This window comes from Idiotropiscis lumnitzeri, chromosome 1 (genome assembly GCF_059441095.1).
Source record: "Idiotropiscis lumnitzeri isolate Australia: NSW breed Sydney's pygmy pipehorse chromosome 1, RoL_Ilum_1.0, whole genome shotgun sequence".
Classification (NCBI taxonomy): domain Eukaryota; kingdom Metazoa; phylum Chordata; class Actinopteri; order Syngnathiformes; family Syngnathidae; genus Idiotropiscis; species Idiotropiscis lumnitzeri.
In genome coordinates, this window is record NC_142391.1 from 22,471,331 (window position 1) to 22,489,028 (window position 17,698).

General features: G+C 39.6%; 1 protein-coding gene across 1 annotated transcript; it reads left to right on the forward strand.

Annotated features, from left to right (window-relative positions):
* Positions 1-410: 410 nt before the first annotated feature.
* On the forward strand, positions 411-16,708 carry LOC148343790 (early estrogen-induced gene 1 protein-like). The gene is made up of 12 exons (XM_088289046.1): positions 411-529; positions 632-940; positions 9,773-9,893; positions 10,163-10,192; positions 11,557-11,673; positions 11,744-11,790; positions 12,261-12,415; positions 13,095-13,199; positions 13,277-13,475; positions 14,081-14,202; positions 14,358-14,427; positions 14,508-16,708. Exons 2-12 carry the CDS (start codon positions 798-800, stop codon positions 14,551-14,553), a joined length of 1,155 nt encoding a protein of 384 aa, XP_088145172.1. The 5' UTR covers positions 411-529; positions 632-797; the 3' UTR covers positions 14,554-16,708.
* The last annotated feature ends 990 nt before the right edge of the window (positions 16,709-17,698 follow it).

A 17,698-nucleotide genomic window follows, 5' to 3' on the forward strand; every position in this document is an offset into this window, starting at 1 on the left:
GGTGTTTTAAATTGGGGTTTCAAACTCCGGTTAGGGTTTGAAGTTATTGTGAGGGTTGAAAATCAGGACCCGAACGTTTGTACTTGTCACGGATCGTTAAAAAGAGCACATGCAGGCGTCAGCCACTAAAGGACGCTGTTTACCGCTTTTATTTGAGTCTTCAGCCCCTTAAAATCAAGTCAGTAAGGCTTCTCACGGAAGTGGTGGGATTTTTCTTCAAAAAATAAAAATCATGAAACAACAACTGCTATTTACCTTTATAAAAAATGGAATGTTATTTCAGAGCTCAGATATAGCTATGTGTAATTCTTTGTATATGATTTAAACGCAATGTTAATATTTTTGTGCGACTTTGCTTAACACCTCTTTCTTATTTTGAAAGGAAAGCCGGAATATGCGTGCTTTACTGAGGCAGCATGATCCTAGCCCCCCCGCTGGCTGGATTAATCCTGTCCGAAGAGGGTGGAAAAGTGCTGCTTTTGGATCATTTGTTTGGGAGAATCGTCGCCCGGAGGAGAAATGTCTCCAGGTTGGCCTTCTCGCCTCACTTTTTTCCCTCCATATTAAAATCTTGTGTTACTTTCAGTCCGCCAAATCTCGATTTAAAAACGATCTTTTGGTTTGTTTCCAGATTTCTGCACTGACTCGTCGCCGGAGAAGACGACGAAAGAAGAGGAGCGGGCTGCTTCTCCGCCAAAGTTGGAATAAAACGCCGCCATTAAATTCTCTCCTACGGTGTTTTTGTTGTGTTGGGGGCTTTTCACGCCACCTAAGCGTCGAAAGAGACCAACTGCAGAATGGCGTTCTTCACCAAAAAGAAGAAATTCAAGTTCCAGACGCATCTGACCCTGGAGGAGCTGAGTGCGGTGCCGTTCGTCAACGGGGTTCTCTTCTGCAAAGTTCGCCTGCTGGACGGAGACTTCGTCGCTTCCTCCTCCAGGTCACTTTTAACACCATATGTGGTTCGCACACAACTTTAGTCATCTGTTGTCGTATATTTTTTATTAGTTTATTTTGGTTCGCTTAGTGCTGCGGCTGTTTACGAGGCGTTGGAATCATGACCATCAGCATACTTTGAATGGTAGGGTTTAAAATTGGGGTTTAAAGACCTGGTTAGGGCTTCAAATGAAGGTTCCAAACTGGGGAAAAAAACATCAACCACCCCCTGCTTGATTTCTTGACGTCCCAACACTGTCTTAAAGCCGTACTTTGAAACCAGAACCTTGATTGGATTCCTAACCATGCATTGAAACCGTACCACCGCATTTGAACCCAAACCCTGACTTGAAACCCTCAGCCCGGCTTGAAAGCATACTTGAAGCACTACGTTCAAACCAAGCACCCGGTTTGAAATAGGGCTAAACAATTTCAGGAAAAATATAATGGAATTGTGATGCCCCCCCCTTTCTATATTGCAATTGCGATTTGTGATTATTTTTTTCAAGGTCCTCTTCCCAGGCATAAAAAACATCAGCAATAAATTAATCTCTCTTGCAATAAACAATATCAGATTTATGATACATGTTTTTTAGGCCTTACGTTACAATGAAGGCAAATGAACCATAAATTAAGGTGAATGGCAGTTTATGAATCTACTTCAATTGCAGTTATCTTCCGAAACATTTTGACCTGCAGTCTTTTCAGTGTTCACTGTGACTACTTAACCAAATTCTACCCAACATTAAGTGCAAGTCATGTATCAAATTGCACCAATAATGATAAACAAAAATGTTGCTTTAAGTCAAGTCAATTTTATTTGTATAGCCCTTAATCACAGACAGTCTCAAAGGGCTTTATCACTTCAACTTTTCAGTTTTCACAAAACAATAACGTGAACTGGACTTCTTAAAGGGGAAGTCAAGGCAAAAATGTTCTTGACAATAATACGTTCTCTGTGGCCTTGCTAATCTAAACGCAGTACAGTAATCCCTCATTTTACATGCATAATTGAGACCAGAACCCCCCGCGAAAAGCTGCGAAGTAAAGGTTGAGTTATTTTATTTTGGAAAAGTCACGTCAAATTTACCCCAAAAATGTAATGCAATGTGTGTGTGCGTGTGCGTGCGTGCGTGTGTGTGTTTGTGCATCTTATAATGACGTCACATTAATAACGTCACGCTGCTACAACTGTTGTTGTTAAGCGATTAATCCTCTGCCTGGTGCGGATATTATTTGTACTCTTTGCGCCCCCACCTTTCTGGATGTTACATAACTGACCCAACGTTATCATATGCACCCATTCGGACAATTCTCTCTCTCTTTCTCTCCCGTGTTCTCTCGTCCAATCAGATTAGCGTTATGTCACCCTTGTGACAATGCTTGTCTTTGTACCACCTCCACCATTCCCTCCCTCTTCCTCTCGCTGTCACATGCCACAAATGGGACCTTGTGGTCCTGGTGTGCTGGCTGCCAGTCCACCAGGACTTTATGGCATCATCGTTTCGTCTGAGCAATGTCAGTCACATGTAGACAGGGGCACGTCCACGCGGCATCTGTCAGTCAAATAGCCACTCGACATGCCCCTGTAGTTGCCGTCAATCAAATACGGACACTGAAACCCCTTGGATAATGTCCATCAATCATGCCCACTTGTGGCCCAAATGATGATTTATTTATTTTTTATTGCTGATGACAATATTTGGCAGAATAAAATTCCGTTTACTGATTAGTTAGCAGATTTATAAAAAAAAATATATAGGGAATAAAATAGCTTCTTTTTTAGTCCCAAAACACTTAAAACATTAAAGATATGAGTTACAGGCAGAACATTTAACAGTTTTAATATACCTTGTCCTTTGTCTTTTTTTTACTATCTCTGTGTTCCGCTGTAATGTGTATAAAGAAATCCATAAAGTGTGTTTTGCTGAGTTTTAAAAGCGCTAATATCGGCTGATTAAATCGGCTGGCAGATAAATCGGTCTAACCCTAACGCAATCAATTATCACCACTGACACGCCCCTTCGGCGCCTGTCTGTCAATCACTAGTCAACATGCCTCTGCCAACAGCTGTCAATCAATCCTGGCCACAGTCACACCCCTTTTCCAGTATTTGCCAATCAAACATGGCAATAGAATCCCGCCCCTGCTGCCACTTTCAATCTATCACGCAGACACGCCCCCTCCAGCTGTAAATGGCACCGCACAAGGCAGAAAGGTTTTATTTGCTTACGTAAACTCATTAATTGCCAGCCATTTTCCGTCCCTCGTTTACCCGACCACATTAATTAAAATATTTGAAGAATTTCTTTATTCTTAAGACATACTCTATATGCTATTGGCAGTTATTAATAAGTCCATCCTTCCAGTAAAGTGAAAGTATTGAAAATAGTTTTACTCAACTTGAACGCTGCTGTGATTGAGAACAGCTGCGCGGGACTTAGGGGGAAGAAAAAGCAACTCATCTTGGAATTCCGACGAGCATCCAGCTTAAAAGTCTTTGATGCTGGAATGCTTGGGAATTTGACACGGTTGAAATGTGCAATAGGATGCCGATTTGTAAATGTCCTACTTGTGTACGTCTTACATGCCATGTGTTTTCGCGGTATATGAACACAAATCAGATGTCTTGATGGGGGGGGGGGGGTGAATGTGATTATGTGCAGCTGCAGCGGCCTCCTCATGCTCTGATTTGCGTTTTTTGGGCATCCTGTTCTCCTCTCGAGTTCAGACTTTATAGCCGTTAACATTTGGCCATTTTTCCACTCCAAACATTTGATGACTGTATCCTGGCCCTTCCGAGAGGCCACATGCTTCCTTGCAACAGCCAAAAAAGAAAATGAGAACACTGAAGGGGATTTCTATTGCACCATTAGCTCATCCAAACTACTAGTTTGATTTGTGAAAAACAGCGCGTTCGGGAAGACGGCAAAACCTTATTTATGATTTCCAGACCCTCCCACCCAAAATCTGTGGTACACAGAGACATAAATGCATCAAAAAATGTTTTAGTGTCATGCTTGTGGAGTGAATGGCAAATGCCATCACTCACGGCATGTTTTTTTTGGTTGCCATCAAAAGCCCTTTCTCACTTTTGTGTTGGTTTTCAAGTTTAAGTGTTCACAAAAGCAAGAAATAGCGTCAAAATCGGCATCCATTTACGCACGTTTGTTTTGACAAAAGTTTATTTTCTCCAATTTTCAGTGAGAAATTTAAACTGGAGAACTGGAAAAGCGAGAAATAAACATGTCTTTGGCAGTGAATTACTAAAAGACTGTTAAAACCAAAGCAAGTAGCAAGGAAGGGACATAATTGTCAATATCAAAATTAAAATTTAAGTTGTACAAACAGTACAAAGGATTTTTTTTACAGGATTTTCTTTGTAGAGTTTAAAAAGTTTAAAGTCAAAATAAAATACCAAGAGAATCTTTAAAAAAGTCATTAAAAGGGGACGCTGCATATGAATGTAAATTTGAATAAATTATGAATAAAATCAAAATAAACTTGGGTACACATGTTACAAATTCTTGAGGAATGTGCAGAAGTCTACATCAGGGAAATATAAAAACATTGACATCAATAAATTTAAATTAAAAAAAGTACATTTTTAATCATAAATCCAATTAAGATAAAACTACAGCGAATGAGAACATTTTCTACAGAACTGTAAGTCGAAATGGAATACAAACAACGCAAAAAAGGAAAACTACATAAAGATACCTAATGACGAAATACCAAACAAAAAGAAAGAAAGTCCACCCTCCTTGAGCAAAATGGACTAGTCACGGCTGCTAGATGTTGTTTAGCTCCACGTCAGCTCACATGTTGCACACATGTGCGACTTGTTGCCGAGCCCGCGTGCTCCAGAGCGGATGTCGACATTGGCGTGTAGCGGAGGCCCATGGGAACCTTCGTACGAGCCGCCCGCCCCTTCTGATGTCGGGTCTTGTTGTTTTACTCGCGACGACCCCGTGGGATACCCCAAGGAGCAGATGTTGGCCACTGTGAGAGGGGCTACTGGATTTTTGTCGAACATTTTTATTATTTGATAATGCATGTTTATTTGGGGGAGTGGGGGGTTGGTTGTTTATTTTTACTTTTTTTTTTAATTCAAAAGCCTGACAAATATTTATATATATATATATATATATATATATATATATATATATATATATAACCGCTTTATCATACAATTAATTTAAAAAGAAGAATGAAATTGCTTTTTTTGGAGGAGGTTCTTAATACTTTCAACATATACAAGATGCATTCCAGGCAGAATATTTGCCACTTTTCCTTTAGAATTAGTATTTTTAACTTTGCGACAAAAGAAAAACCACGAAAATTCAACAGACTTTTTGTTCATTGGTGCGCCTAGATTTGTCAAAATTAATCGATTTATCAATCATCAAATTAATCAGCAACTATTTTGATTCTCCATTGCTAGTTTAGCTGTTTTGTTCAAACTTCCAATTCCTCTGATTTCAGCTTTTCAACATTTAATATTCAGATTTCTGTCATCTGTTGTGTAAGCAGGCTGATTTATGTTTTATGTTTAATCGAAACCTGTCTCTTTTTTGGGGAGTACATTTTGTAATGGCTAATATCGGACAATTCAATCGGCCAGCCAATTAATCGGTCGGGCCCTATTACTAAATTTTCTTGCGCCACAAATGTGAATGGCTGCTTGTCTTGATGAATCCGGTGATTGGATGGCGACCAGTCCAGAGTGTACCTTGCCTCTTGCTCTAAATCAGTGACCCAGAGAGGATAAGTGATATAGAAAATGGATGGATGGCGTGTGTGCAAGAGACATGGATGTCCACAGATGAGAAAGCGATTCGCCTGGAGCGGCGACTTTTGAACAGCTGCTTCCTGTTTTCAACTTGATTTTCTCCTCATTTGCATATTGTGTGTGTGTGTGTGTGTGTGCTTGTGTGTGTCTGTATGTGCTGATTCTGCAGTGAAGAAACCTCTTTTTTGCAACAAGATGAATTGTAGAAATGTCCATTGTAGAAATACAAGACGTCCCCTACTGGAGGGAGATGTCATTGCACTTTCTTCAGCAACAAAGTAGAAGATATACACAATAGCCAATAACATGTACATAAATATGAAGAAATATATTGCAAGAAATACTAAATATCATGGATGCATGAATTCAATGGAAAAACATACAGATTAAAATTTGAAACTGATACAAAAGACTATAACAAATTTGATGGAAAAATAGAGCCCCCAAAGGACAACAAAAGTTAGTTAAAAATATCTATATATAAAAGAAAACAAATGCAATTCAAATATTATATATAAAACATTTAAATGTTATCTTATTTGCATCCTTTTTTGTCCATTTCCTTTTTTCTGTTTGTATTTTGTTCCATGTGATTGGAAAAAAATGTCTGAGAATGACAACTGTTACACCAAATTCAGTAGGAACGATAATTAAAAAGGAAATACACTCATTTTACTGGAGTAAAAGAATAAAAGTGAAGTTGAACTGCCTACTATCTCCTGGCTTTGTGTTTCATGGAAAAAAAGGTCTAGTTCATTTCCCGGCCAAACATTTCCATACTTGTTTGCTGGGTTGACCCATAGTACCACCCTCGGGCCGGTCCTGACGTCACGTCGGCGTCTGCTTCCTCAGCATTGCTTTATCTGACGTTTCTTCTTGTGACCCGGTTTGGAACGTGGCGTGTTTGTCTTTCTGATCAGCAGGCCTCGCTGTGGCCGATAACAGCCGACGTGTGTGACTGTGTGTGTTTGTTTAACAATCAACTTTTAGAACAATTTTTTTTTTTTTTATCTTCAAACAATAACCAGTTGTTGCTCTTTGTTGACAAACTGCCAAAATGTAGAAGAAGCTCATATATTTATTTATTTTTTGCAAGTGTGAAGAAGACCAACTGTTTGCATTAGTTTTTGTTTTTTTTGTTTTTTTTTGTGCGTTCGGACCGGAGTATCAAACACCGAAACTTAAACTTGGGATTAGTAATAAACAGTTTTGTAAGCAAGTCAAATTATTATTTTGTACTTGGAACAGAGAATTCCACATTAAAGTATACTGGAATTTGGGAATTTTTATTTTGGTCCAAATGTGTTTCAAGACATGTAAATCAAACCCAGGTATGAATTTCATTTAAAACTAAATAATAATAATATTTTTTTGTGTGTTATACTGTTTAAAATAATCTATATTCTTTTCTAGAACACGGAACATGTTTTTTTCATTCATTATAGTTTTTTTTTCATAATTCATCTTTAACGTTATAATGATTTTTAAAAAAAATACATATTGTTTCTTTTTTGTAAATAAAAAAAAATCCATATTTTGTGTCAACCTGTAAATCAAAAATTCTAAACTGGAGCTACATGAACAGTTTTTGGCAATGTTTTAGTTCTTTTTTTGTAAACTAACCTTGTTTAAAAAAAAATGGCCATTTTGGTCATGATCAGAGTACAAAATAATGTTTTTAACACACATTAATAATTCAATTTAAAAAAAAAAAAATCACATTTTATTTTACTATTGTATTTTCTTTTGCCCCCTACCCCCACCCCCTCCTATATGATGGAATGTAGATTCCTTTTCCACAGATTTGTGTTCTTTTGGAAGCATTTTGTGACCCATGCACCCACAAAGCCCACTTCCTGGTTGAAACCGATTGGTAGAAACATCCTGAGTTGTTTGAATGCAGTTTCCCATTGCTGTTGTTTGTAAAAAGGAGAAACAACACCTTCCACTTGATGACTTACTTCTCGTGATGTTGTCATTTGAGGAACAAATGTTTAGAAAGAAGTGTGAAAGGGCTTCAGAGAACAAGAAGCTTGACCTTCCAAACAAATTGGATAGACCAACTAGAAGTAGCGAGCGTCACACGGCAACTTCTCCACGGAGACCTGACAAAGCTGACACTCCTCAGGAATGTTTTTCTTCCTTTTTACTCGCTCTGGTCGACCACCCGTGTCGCTCCTGATAAGAATGCCTCACCAGAAGCTTTCCGTGAGTTCATGGGATCCCGGACTCAATAATCATTTAATATGCAGTAATTGCTAATTTACGACATATGATATAATTGGATCAATATATCAGATGGAGTTTTGGTTGAAAAAAAAAATGGTACTTTTTTTTTTTTTTAAACCTGGTTTTGTACTTGAAAATTGCTTTCCGTTATACATTTAAACAAATACTAAAAGTGTTAAGTATTGCAAAACAATCAAACCCTCTGCCTGTAATTCAGAGCTTTATCGTTGTATTCATTGCAGAACCAAAAAAATAACTTAAATAATCCCTCAATTCATTGGTTATCAAACATTTTTTCCCCTGTCAGCATCTGCCTCAGAAAATCCATATTGTGACATTTTGAACTACTGATTCATCTCTTATTCTCATGATTTCGTATAAGGTATTAATTGTTCCAATTCTCAAGCTGTTCAACTTTTGGTAGATTGATATGTAATTTTTTTTCTCCCCAAGTACCATGAAGAATGTTGCCCATGACAGGTTTTGGAAAGTGTGGAGACAAGTCAGCTAGTGGTAAAAATCACACGCCCCATCGCGGGAACGTCCACGTTGAACAATAGCCCGGGCTGAGGGCGGAGGGGGCGCGTGTGAGAAACAGCTGCCACCACCAGAATAAACCGCATAAATGTGTGCGTGCGTGTGCGTATGGGTTTAGTTTTCTCATCATGCCCAAGCCTTCAAAACGAGGTGGTCACCATGGAGAGCAGCTTTTTCTGATGGACATGCCGGTGTTGTTTATTAAACGTCTGGTCAATGACAGTGAAACCTCCGCTTATCACGTGGGATACGTTACATCACATTTGAAAATATTGACAATTCGATGATGGTTTGGTAGACGTTGAGAAAGTTCCTACGGGTGCTCTGTCATGGTCTCCTTCATTTGAGTCCAAGTTTATCCAAGCCGAAGGGAAGTTTTTTTTGCTCAATGCGGAAGTTGGTCACGTACAACTCCGGGAGCTGAAGTTAAGTTGGTATGTTGTGGAATAACGTCTTACTACACTGAAGTGGTTCTTATTAAAATTCCAACTTGCTTTACAGTACACATTATAGTAAAAAAAAAAAAAAAAAGCTACTTAAGATGGCCTAAAAATCTGCTCTATAACAGCTTTGCCGCATTGTTGCAGAGGTTCTCAGTTCTGGGTGCCCTTGGGAGCAAATGACAGGACTCTTTCATGACATGACATTTTGGAATGGTCCTTAATCAACGTGTTGCCTTTCCAACAAAACTTGTCATTCCCAGAAAATTGCCTCTTTCATGTTTTCCTCGTTTGGTGTATCGAGACGGCGGTAATTATCCCTGAAATAACACGACAGAGTGCTTGCAGCTGTCTGGTTCACTTTCTGAACTTTTTTTTGGGGGGGGGGTGAGGGGAGGGCTTGCGTCCATTAGTGCGCTTCGGCAATAATCATTGTAGTTACGTGTAAAGACGTCTGGTCAAACTCTGGCCGTGTTGGGTCGACTTAATGAGTTTTTACAAAAAGTCAATGGCTGCTTAAAACCAATATGGAAAGCTTCCTGTAAATTCTCATGATAGAAACGGCAAGTTTCAAGTTCCCAAGTGAAACACTCTTTCAAGGGTGAAATTTCAATGATGACAAAAGTGATTTTGTGTCTTCCGTCTTTCTAATAGACGTGGCGCATCCTTTTTAGCAATCAGTCAAAATATCTCGGAAAGACTCTTGGCCTTTTATGGAAACGATCAAACTGACTGACTACCAATGTTCATGTTGCTTACTCAACATGGCCTTTTTTTTTTGCAGCAGCAGCAGCAGTAATGCCATTTCCCAACTTTTTGTGTGTGTGCGTGCGTGCAGGGAAGAAGTACGTGAGAACTGCGTACGATGGAGGAAGAGGTTCTCCTTCGTGTCCAAGATGAGTGCAAACCCGCACACGGGCGTGCTGGACCCGTCTGTCTGCCGGGTGTCTGTCAGAAAGGTAAACTAAGAACACAAAGTGGCTTCCACACCGTCGGTAAAAGTCACCGTTCTGTGTAAAGGTCATCAACATGTAAAGCCGATCGGTGATCTTCCAACTTTGGAAGTATTATCGTGGCATGATTCCAAATTGAACACCTGTCACTTGATTTCCTTACGCCCTTTATGTCAATTGACAATGCTACACTTGTCCGTGTGAAAGAAGCTGCGGAATGTGCATTATGGGATCATTTGGGTAACGTGTCCTTCTTCCTGTTTTTTTCCCCGCAGGAGCTGAAAGGCGGGAAAGCCTACTCGAAGGTAAGAGACTCACTGGCGGTGGGCGACCCCAAATACAGAAATAAAGCATTTGTCCGCCATCCTGCCGACACCTCTGACACGCTGAGTCTCGGATCGTTTCCTGTAAATCGCTAAATTTAGCCGACTTCCCTCCTTGGAAGCGAGGCTTCCTCGCGTGCACCTCGAAGAAAAACAGAAGCCGCCGGAAAAACCAGGCAACGCAGTGAATGAAGAATGGCGACCTTTTGCTTGGCGACCTGCCAGGTTAAAAGGAACAATGTGATTCTTATCTGATACAAAATCTGCCTCCTGAGAGTTGATACAACTTCAGGGGAGCTAAATGAAGTGCAAATTTGGCAAACCAAAAATATCGTACAAGCATAAATTTAGATTACAACACAGTGGAAGAAGGAAAAAACATATCTGGTGCTTTTTAGTTCCCTGTCATTTAGGTGCGTGTAGTTCCTGGAATTAAACATTTCCGTTCACTCTTCCAATTGTCCGGTAACTGTTAACTCTTGGTGCTACATTTCCTCAAACTACAAGGTAGAGCTGGGCGAATATTGAACAAAAAACTATGTTGAAATCATGATTAATAACTAGTGCTGTCAAGTGATTAATTTTTTTAACTAATTAATCACAAAAAATTCCATGATTAATCACATTTTTCAACTACTATTTTTTGCGAATTATAATATATATTTAATAACAGATATTTCTTTGAATAATATCTTGGAATTGATGCAAAATCACCAAATATGAAGTATATTTAATTCAAAGACTCTTCTAATAGCTTTCTTGGATTCTTGAATACGATCTAAATGGAGACTTCTTTACAGGCATTTTTCTTCGAAACATTTCTCAAAACTGCCCACAAGCGCCACACTCCAGCAGTGTTGCTTTGCAAGGCCCAGTGGTCACTTGAACGCGATGTTTTGTTCTGAGACGTGCTAAAGATGTACAGCTAATATGGCAAAATATTTGCACAGTAAGCATATTATTTTTTAAGGAAATCAAACTGGGTTAACTGAGTTAAAATTTTGGGGGGATTAATCACCTGAGTAATTTTGACAGCTCTATTAATAAGACAATTATTTCAAAATGTTGTATTTTGTCAATTTACAAAACAAATAACTTCAAAGATTAACTAGAAAATAAATGCATAACAAAGTAAAAGAAAACTTTAAAAATAATCCCAATAAAACACAAACATGCACAATGTTTTTTTCATCGTAAGAAGCCAAAATCAAAATCAATCAATTAAATAGGTAAAAGGTCACATTTGTACAGTGCTATAATCAAAATGTAGTCCTGGCTTCATTTCTCCCAAGTAGCCCCTGCACTGTGCGGCAATACTTCATGTCCAGGTGTGTGTCCCTCCCCAGCTGGGCTTCGCAGACCTCAACATGGCCGAGTTTGCCGGCTCGGGTTCCACGGTGCGCTGCTGCTTGCTGGAGGGCTACGACACCAAGAACACGCGGCAGGATAACTCCATTCTCAAGGTGAGCATCGGTTAGCGTCGCAAAACCCTTTGTTCCGTTGCAAAACTATTTTTGTGTTTCTTTTTCACAGGTGATCATCGGGATGACCCTCCTGTCCGGAGACCCCTGTTTTAAAACGTGAGTTCATATTTTTTGGTTTATCGAGATTAATTTTATTTTCCTGGATCAAAAAGCCAATGTATTGCAAAAATAAAGTCACGAGGGAAAGTGGGCGACAGATATCACACCAGCTCTTTGTTGATAAATACAATTTTATCCACTTAATGTTGGGCTTTTTTCCCGCAATGCTTTTTATTTTGTTCTTGCAACCCTAAAAATAATTATTGAAAAACACGTCTTTATTCTCATGAAGTTACAACTTTATTCCTTGTAAATACATTGCAAAAATTAGACTTCTTATTTCTTTAAAAAATCAATCTTAAAAAACAAAATTTTTTTTTATCGTTTTATTTTTTTCGCCAAAAATCTGAAATTATTTATGAAAATCTGTCTTTGCTGTCATGATATTGCAATAGTGTTGTTTTTTTTTTTTTTTTTTTTGTCTGTTTTTGTTTTGTGTCATATGTGCGCGCTTTTGCTTCCTTCAGTCCGGCCAGCACGGCCAAGAGCATCTCTGTCCCGGGACGTGAGCACACCCTGCAGCTGGACTGCAAGGGGGAGGGAACCAAGGCGGAACCCGGACCGCCTGGAGGGATTTCTCTGGGCCGAACGTCCAAACATCGACCATCCATCATTAGCTCAGGTACACATTAACTCGTCGGTACTTTTCAAGTGCAAATTTAGACAACAGATAAAACTTGCTGGGACAAATTTACATGACAAAAATCTTGCAAGTGCAAGTGTAGATTGCAACTATATGCAACAAAAAAAATTGTAAGCATGAATAGCACAAAGATCAGAAGCGTGACTTTGGATCAAAACTTATGCGCCAACTTAAATGATAAGAGAACGAATTTTAGAGAAGACAAATTTAGTGAACGAAGCCTCGTGCATAAATTCTTGCGAGTGTGAGATTAGATGAAAAGTGATGTAACTAAAAACAGCCACAAGCGTCCCAGTTTACAAAACAAAAACTTAAGAATGAGAATCAATAAAAAAAAAAAGTGTTTTATTTTTTCGATTACCAGCAACCTGTGGATACAAGTTTAGATTTTGTGCGTGTGAATTATGATCACCAGCTCCATTGCACAAAGTGAGATAAGAATGTTGAGCATAAATTTAGATTAAGAAAAATTCTAAATGCATATTTAGAATCCTCCAATGTTATATTTTTGGCTTTCTCAAATCTCAAAATAAGTTTGCTCACCAGAAACCTTTAAGTACCGATTGTTTGTGCATTTTTAGATAACCCTTAACTTGGAGTTGTTTGTTTGGAAATTTTGTCTAAGATGACAACATTTGTGTCTTTTTGTTGTGGTCAGGTCTTCCAGAAGACCCCGACACTAATCTGTGCGTTCCTGGAGAACTTTTCCAATCAGGACATTCTCGCAACTCCAGCTACGCCAGCCAGCACAGCAAAATTTCTGGTTTGTTTTCTTTCCCAAACAGGAACGAGCCTTTAACTTAGCATGTAGCTCTGGCTTACCCCTCTCACGTCCCACAGGCTACAGCACGGAGCACTCTTGCTCCTCCAGTCTGTCGGACTTGACGCACCGCAGGAACACCTCAACCGGCAGCAGCGCCTCGGGAGGCCCGGGCGGATTTGCCACCGACTCCCCAGCGGACGGGGAAAGAGAAGCGGGGCGCTCAGAGAGACCGCCCCGACCTCCCAGGCCACTCCTGCCCTCAAACAGGCCCCCCAGGTAGACACCCCCCTCCATTTTTGAACAAACGAAATTGCATTTGGCCAACTGTCATTTTTTTTCACATTTAAACTAAATAATTACATCCCAATCACATGCCCTGTTTTTCTAACAATAATTTCTAAAGAAGAATTGAGATCAAAATCTCATGCGTGAATTCCACTTACTCAAACTTTAGAGCACAATTTTTTTAACTTCAGGTTGAGCTTAGATAAAACTAATTGTATACAGTTTGAGGGGAAGGTTAGATAAATATTTCATTTTGCATTTTCTTAACAAAAAAGCGGAAATTTAACTGTAAGTGGGACATCAAAATAAATAAAACATCTTAAGTGTGAATTCACACCAACTTTTTGTCCCCCAATGTATTCCTCCACCCATTATCTGTTCCGCTTCTCCTCACAAGGGTCGCGGGCGTGCTGGAGTCTCTCCCAGCTATCTTCGGGCAGTCAGCAGGGTACACCCTGAACCGGTTGCCAGTCAATCACAGGGCACACAAAAATAAATAAACAAAAAAACTTGACTTCATAAATTGGGTGCTAAATTAGTTAACAAAGCTTTAAGTCCAAACCTGGATAAAAAAACATGATGTGTGTGGCTTGCAGGCGGAAGCAGGACTCTGTGGAGAGTCAGCCATCTTGGGTGAACGACACTCGCATGGACGCTGACGACATTGTGGAGAAGATTGTTCAGAGCCAAAACTTTGAGGACGTCAGCAACACTGAAGGTGTTGAAAACAACTCGAATAGCTCAGCACTCAGAGTAACACAACATGACCCATTTACCGCAAGCCATTAACGGCATACATTGTGTGTCATGACGCCTTTTTTTTGTTGTGCTAAGCTAACATGTAGCAACCATTGTATCTCCGCCCCCACGCAGACAGCAACCTGCGTCTGTTCGTCAACCGAGACGGCAGCACCGCGCTCAGCGCCATCCGGCTGGGCAACAGGTGAGTGGGCCGCCATCTGACTTCATTCTGGCCAACTTGCACCTCTGGAAAAGCGCTGACCGGTCGCCGTGTCTCCTCAGGGTGTCAGCCGGTGGCTATGAGCCCGTCGTCATCGAGAGCCACTAGACGGGAGGGACCCAGGCACCTCCCTGCCCCCCTTTTTTTTTTCTCTTATTTTTTTGTTCCCCCTTCCGCCATCAGCTGGTCTGAAGACGGCACAGTGGGAAAGCCTCAGCGGTTTGCACTTTAACCTCCGGTTGATATCTTGTTTCAGGCGGCGAGATCCTCGTGGTGTCCTCGGTGTCATCGCCCTCCTTAAAATGGAGGAGAAAATGTGCTATTGTAGCCACAAAACAGGATCAATTGTCGATATCATGAGTAGGGCCAGACCGACTCGTCAGCTAGCCGATTTAATCGGCTGATATTCGCTCTTTTACACTTTACAAATTCAGCTAGATTTTTTTTTACTTTTTAATCCGCTCTGTCGTTTATTGAAATGTTTTGCATGTTAACACATTACAACAAAACACAAAGATAAAATTGCACCCACCACCCCCAAAAAAAAAAAAGCGATGTTGCGAAGTCGAACATATTCTGAAGGACAAACTATAGTAAAACACTCTAATTTATGACAACAATTCATATCTTTATTGTTGTAAGCATTCGGAAACAAACACAAAAAATGTTCATTACATGTTTAAAATAGTCGGACGATCAGACTCTTATCAGAATTTTATTCCGTCTAATAATGGAATCCGTGTAATAAAAAGTATCAATATCGTCACAGCTTATCATTAATTTTGATATAGCGAGACAGCTGTGCTGTTACATAATACGTAAGACTTCACATAACACATCTGGATATTATTGTTGGAAATTGTCCCATTTTCGCTATCGTCATTATCATTGCACTACCTATTGAAAGCACAGCATGGCTTACTGAGGACGCCATGATGACTTCAATTTGACTTTCATAATCGTTTAGTAAGCACCTGCAGTTCATTTAAGCATGTGAAACGCCAACACTAGCTCCTTTCACGCGGTCACTAATTTTGTAGTTTTTAATCCCACTTCACTGTCCTGTGGTCTAAATTACCAACTCCGAATGGGCAGTTTGGATGTTTTCCAATGTAGTACGGCGTATCAAAGGGGAACGTCACCTGTACGTAGGCGTAACGGCAGAAAATGGCCACGGCCCTTTTACCTCAAAAGCAGCTGTCGCTGACTCCGGGGTCATCTAATGATCCAAATGTATGAACCTGCAGCGGCTGTGTGAAGACACACACTACGGACACAACGGAGTCAGACAATTAAATGACGTCATCTGAAGTGCTATTGCGGCTTCGCTCATTCAGATAATTCGATGATGTCATCAATTCGGCGTGAAAAGCCTTTTTCCCCTCTTCCAGTCAGCGACAGTGCAGTGCATTTATTCACCTGAGTAGATGTGAAAATTGCTTTCAACTTGAACCCCTCTTCGCACCTGAAACCCAGGATGGCTCATGAGGAAGGTCCCTGTTGATTGGGGAAGCCAATGTGAGCAAATTTGAACTTTTTTTTAAGCCCGTTACCGTTTTGCTTTGTGAGCCCGAAGCGTCTTTGCCTTCAGCGAGAACGCATATGACGGCTGAGAGACAAAAGGCATCCCCTATTTTCTCCCCAGCCATCTTGAATGTTAGTTGTTTTTTTTTCCTAAACCTCATTTGTGGTCGCTGCACTGCCCCCTGGTGGAGCAACCTGCGATCACAGCCAACATAGTTCACAAAAAAGCTTATACAGCAAAGAAATGTTTACAAACAGCTGGCTGCTTGCAACGTTTTCTTAGTTGTCATTTGTTTTATTCATTTTCTTCATCTTTTGAAATTATTTTTGAATATTTCTACTAAAACAGTGACAATTAGTAATCTTTTTTTTTATTCTGTTTTCGTACCGTTTTTGATTGTCACGCTACTTTTTGTTGTCTGAAAAGACAAATGCATGGTTACATTTAGTTCATATTTCAGGGTTGAACCACTAATTTGTCAGGTTTACACCACCTATTAAACGTGTACTCTTTTTTAAGCATCTATTTATATATTTTTTAGCATTTTATTCAATGATGGTTTTGTCCGGAGGATGAATGGTTATAAGCTATGCACACGACTCGCCTTCCCTTTTCTTTTTTTTCTTCCACTATTAGAAATTCTAACAAGAGTATCGCATCATAGCAAAGCTAGTATTTACATAAAGGTGTAGAAATGACCTTTGTAACACTTCTAAACAATAAAAATCGATGCTATCACTTTTGTACGGAGTTTTTCACTTGTATATGAATATACATTATCCAATGTCATCATCACTTCAAAGAATTCCCAAGTGTCTTCATAATTACTCGCTTGGAAATGGAGGATCGTCACTTGAATTGACAATCAAGCGATGGGCAGAGAAAGATAAATATTTCCAAGTAAAACATTTAAAATTTCCTTGAACATGTCCTTTTTAAATTTTAAGTTTCATTTAAGTTGTGCAATATTGGAATTGTATAAAATTTGACCAGCAGAGGGCAGTGACAAATAATTAGTTCAGTTGATCTATCCTCCCGACTACCAGTAGTTCAAATTTGTCCTCTGTAGAGGACATTTCTAAACCTAAATATCTCTTTTTGCGCTCTGTAGAGGACATTCAGAGCTTTCCAATGATACCAAATTTGTAGGGGTGGGGGATTTGTTACCTTGCCATCACCATAGACGAATATGGCTTCCTTCAGTGCAAGCGCTTTTTATGGGAAGAGGAAATGTAAGTGTTTAATACTTTTGACCAAAGACATTTTGCCTTGAAATGCTGTTGGCATTTTATTTATAAGACTCTTATGAACATGTTAAAGTGTTGTTTGAGTTAATTTAAGTGTATTTGAGCCTAGTATTCAAGAGTTTAAAACATGTCCTTTGTAGTGGACATTTGAAGTTATTTCGTCCATTTTGCTGTTTTTTTTCAAATGACAAGAAAGGGTCATTCCCATAAGCAGAGGGAGTTTTCCTGCAGATTTTTTGGAAATTCTATTTACATGGGCTGTCTCGGATAGCCAAACATTCAAATGTATTGAGCTTCAAGTACGAGAGTAAAAATTGTGGCGGAAACCATGACTAGAAACCAGTTTTACGAATTGAGAAACTCCATCAAGCTCGTCAACGACTTTGACGTTTCAGATGAAGAAAAAACAAGGGATCTCTTGTGCAGAATCAGGTCCCTCTTGAGCAGATTAAGGCAAGGATGTCTGAGTCTGCCAAGAACA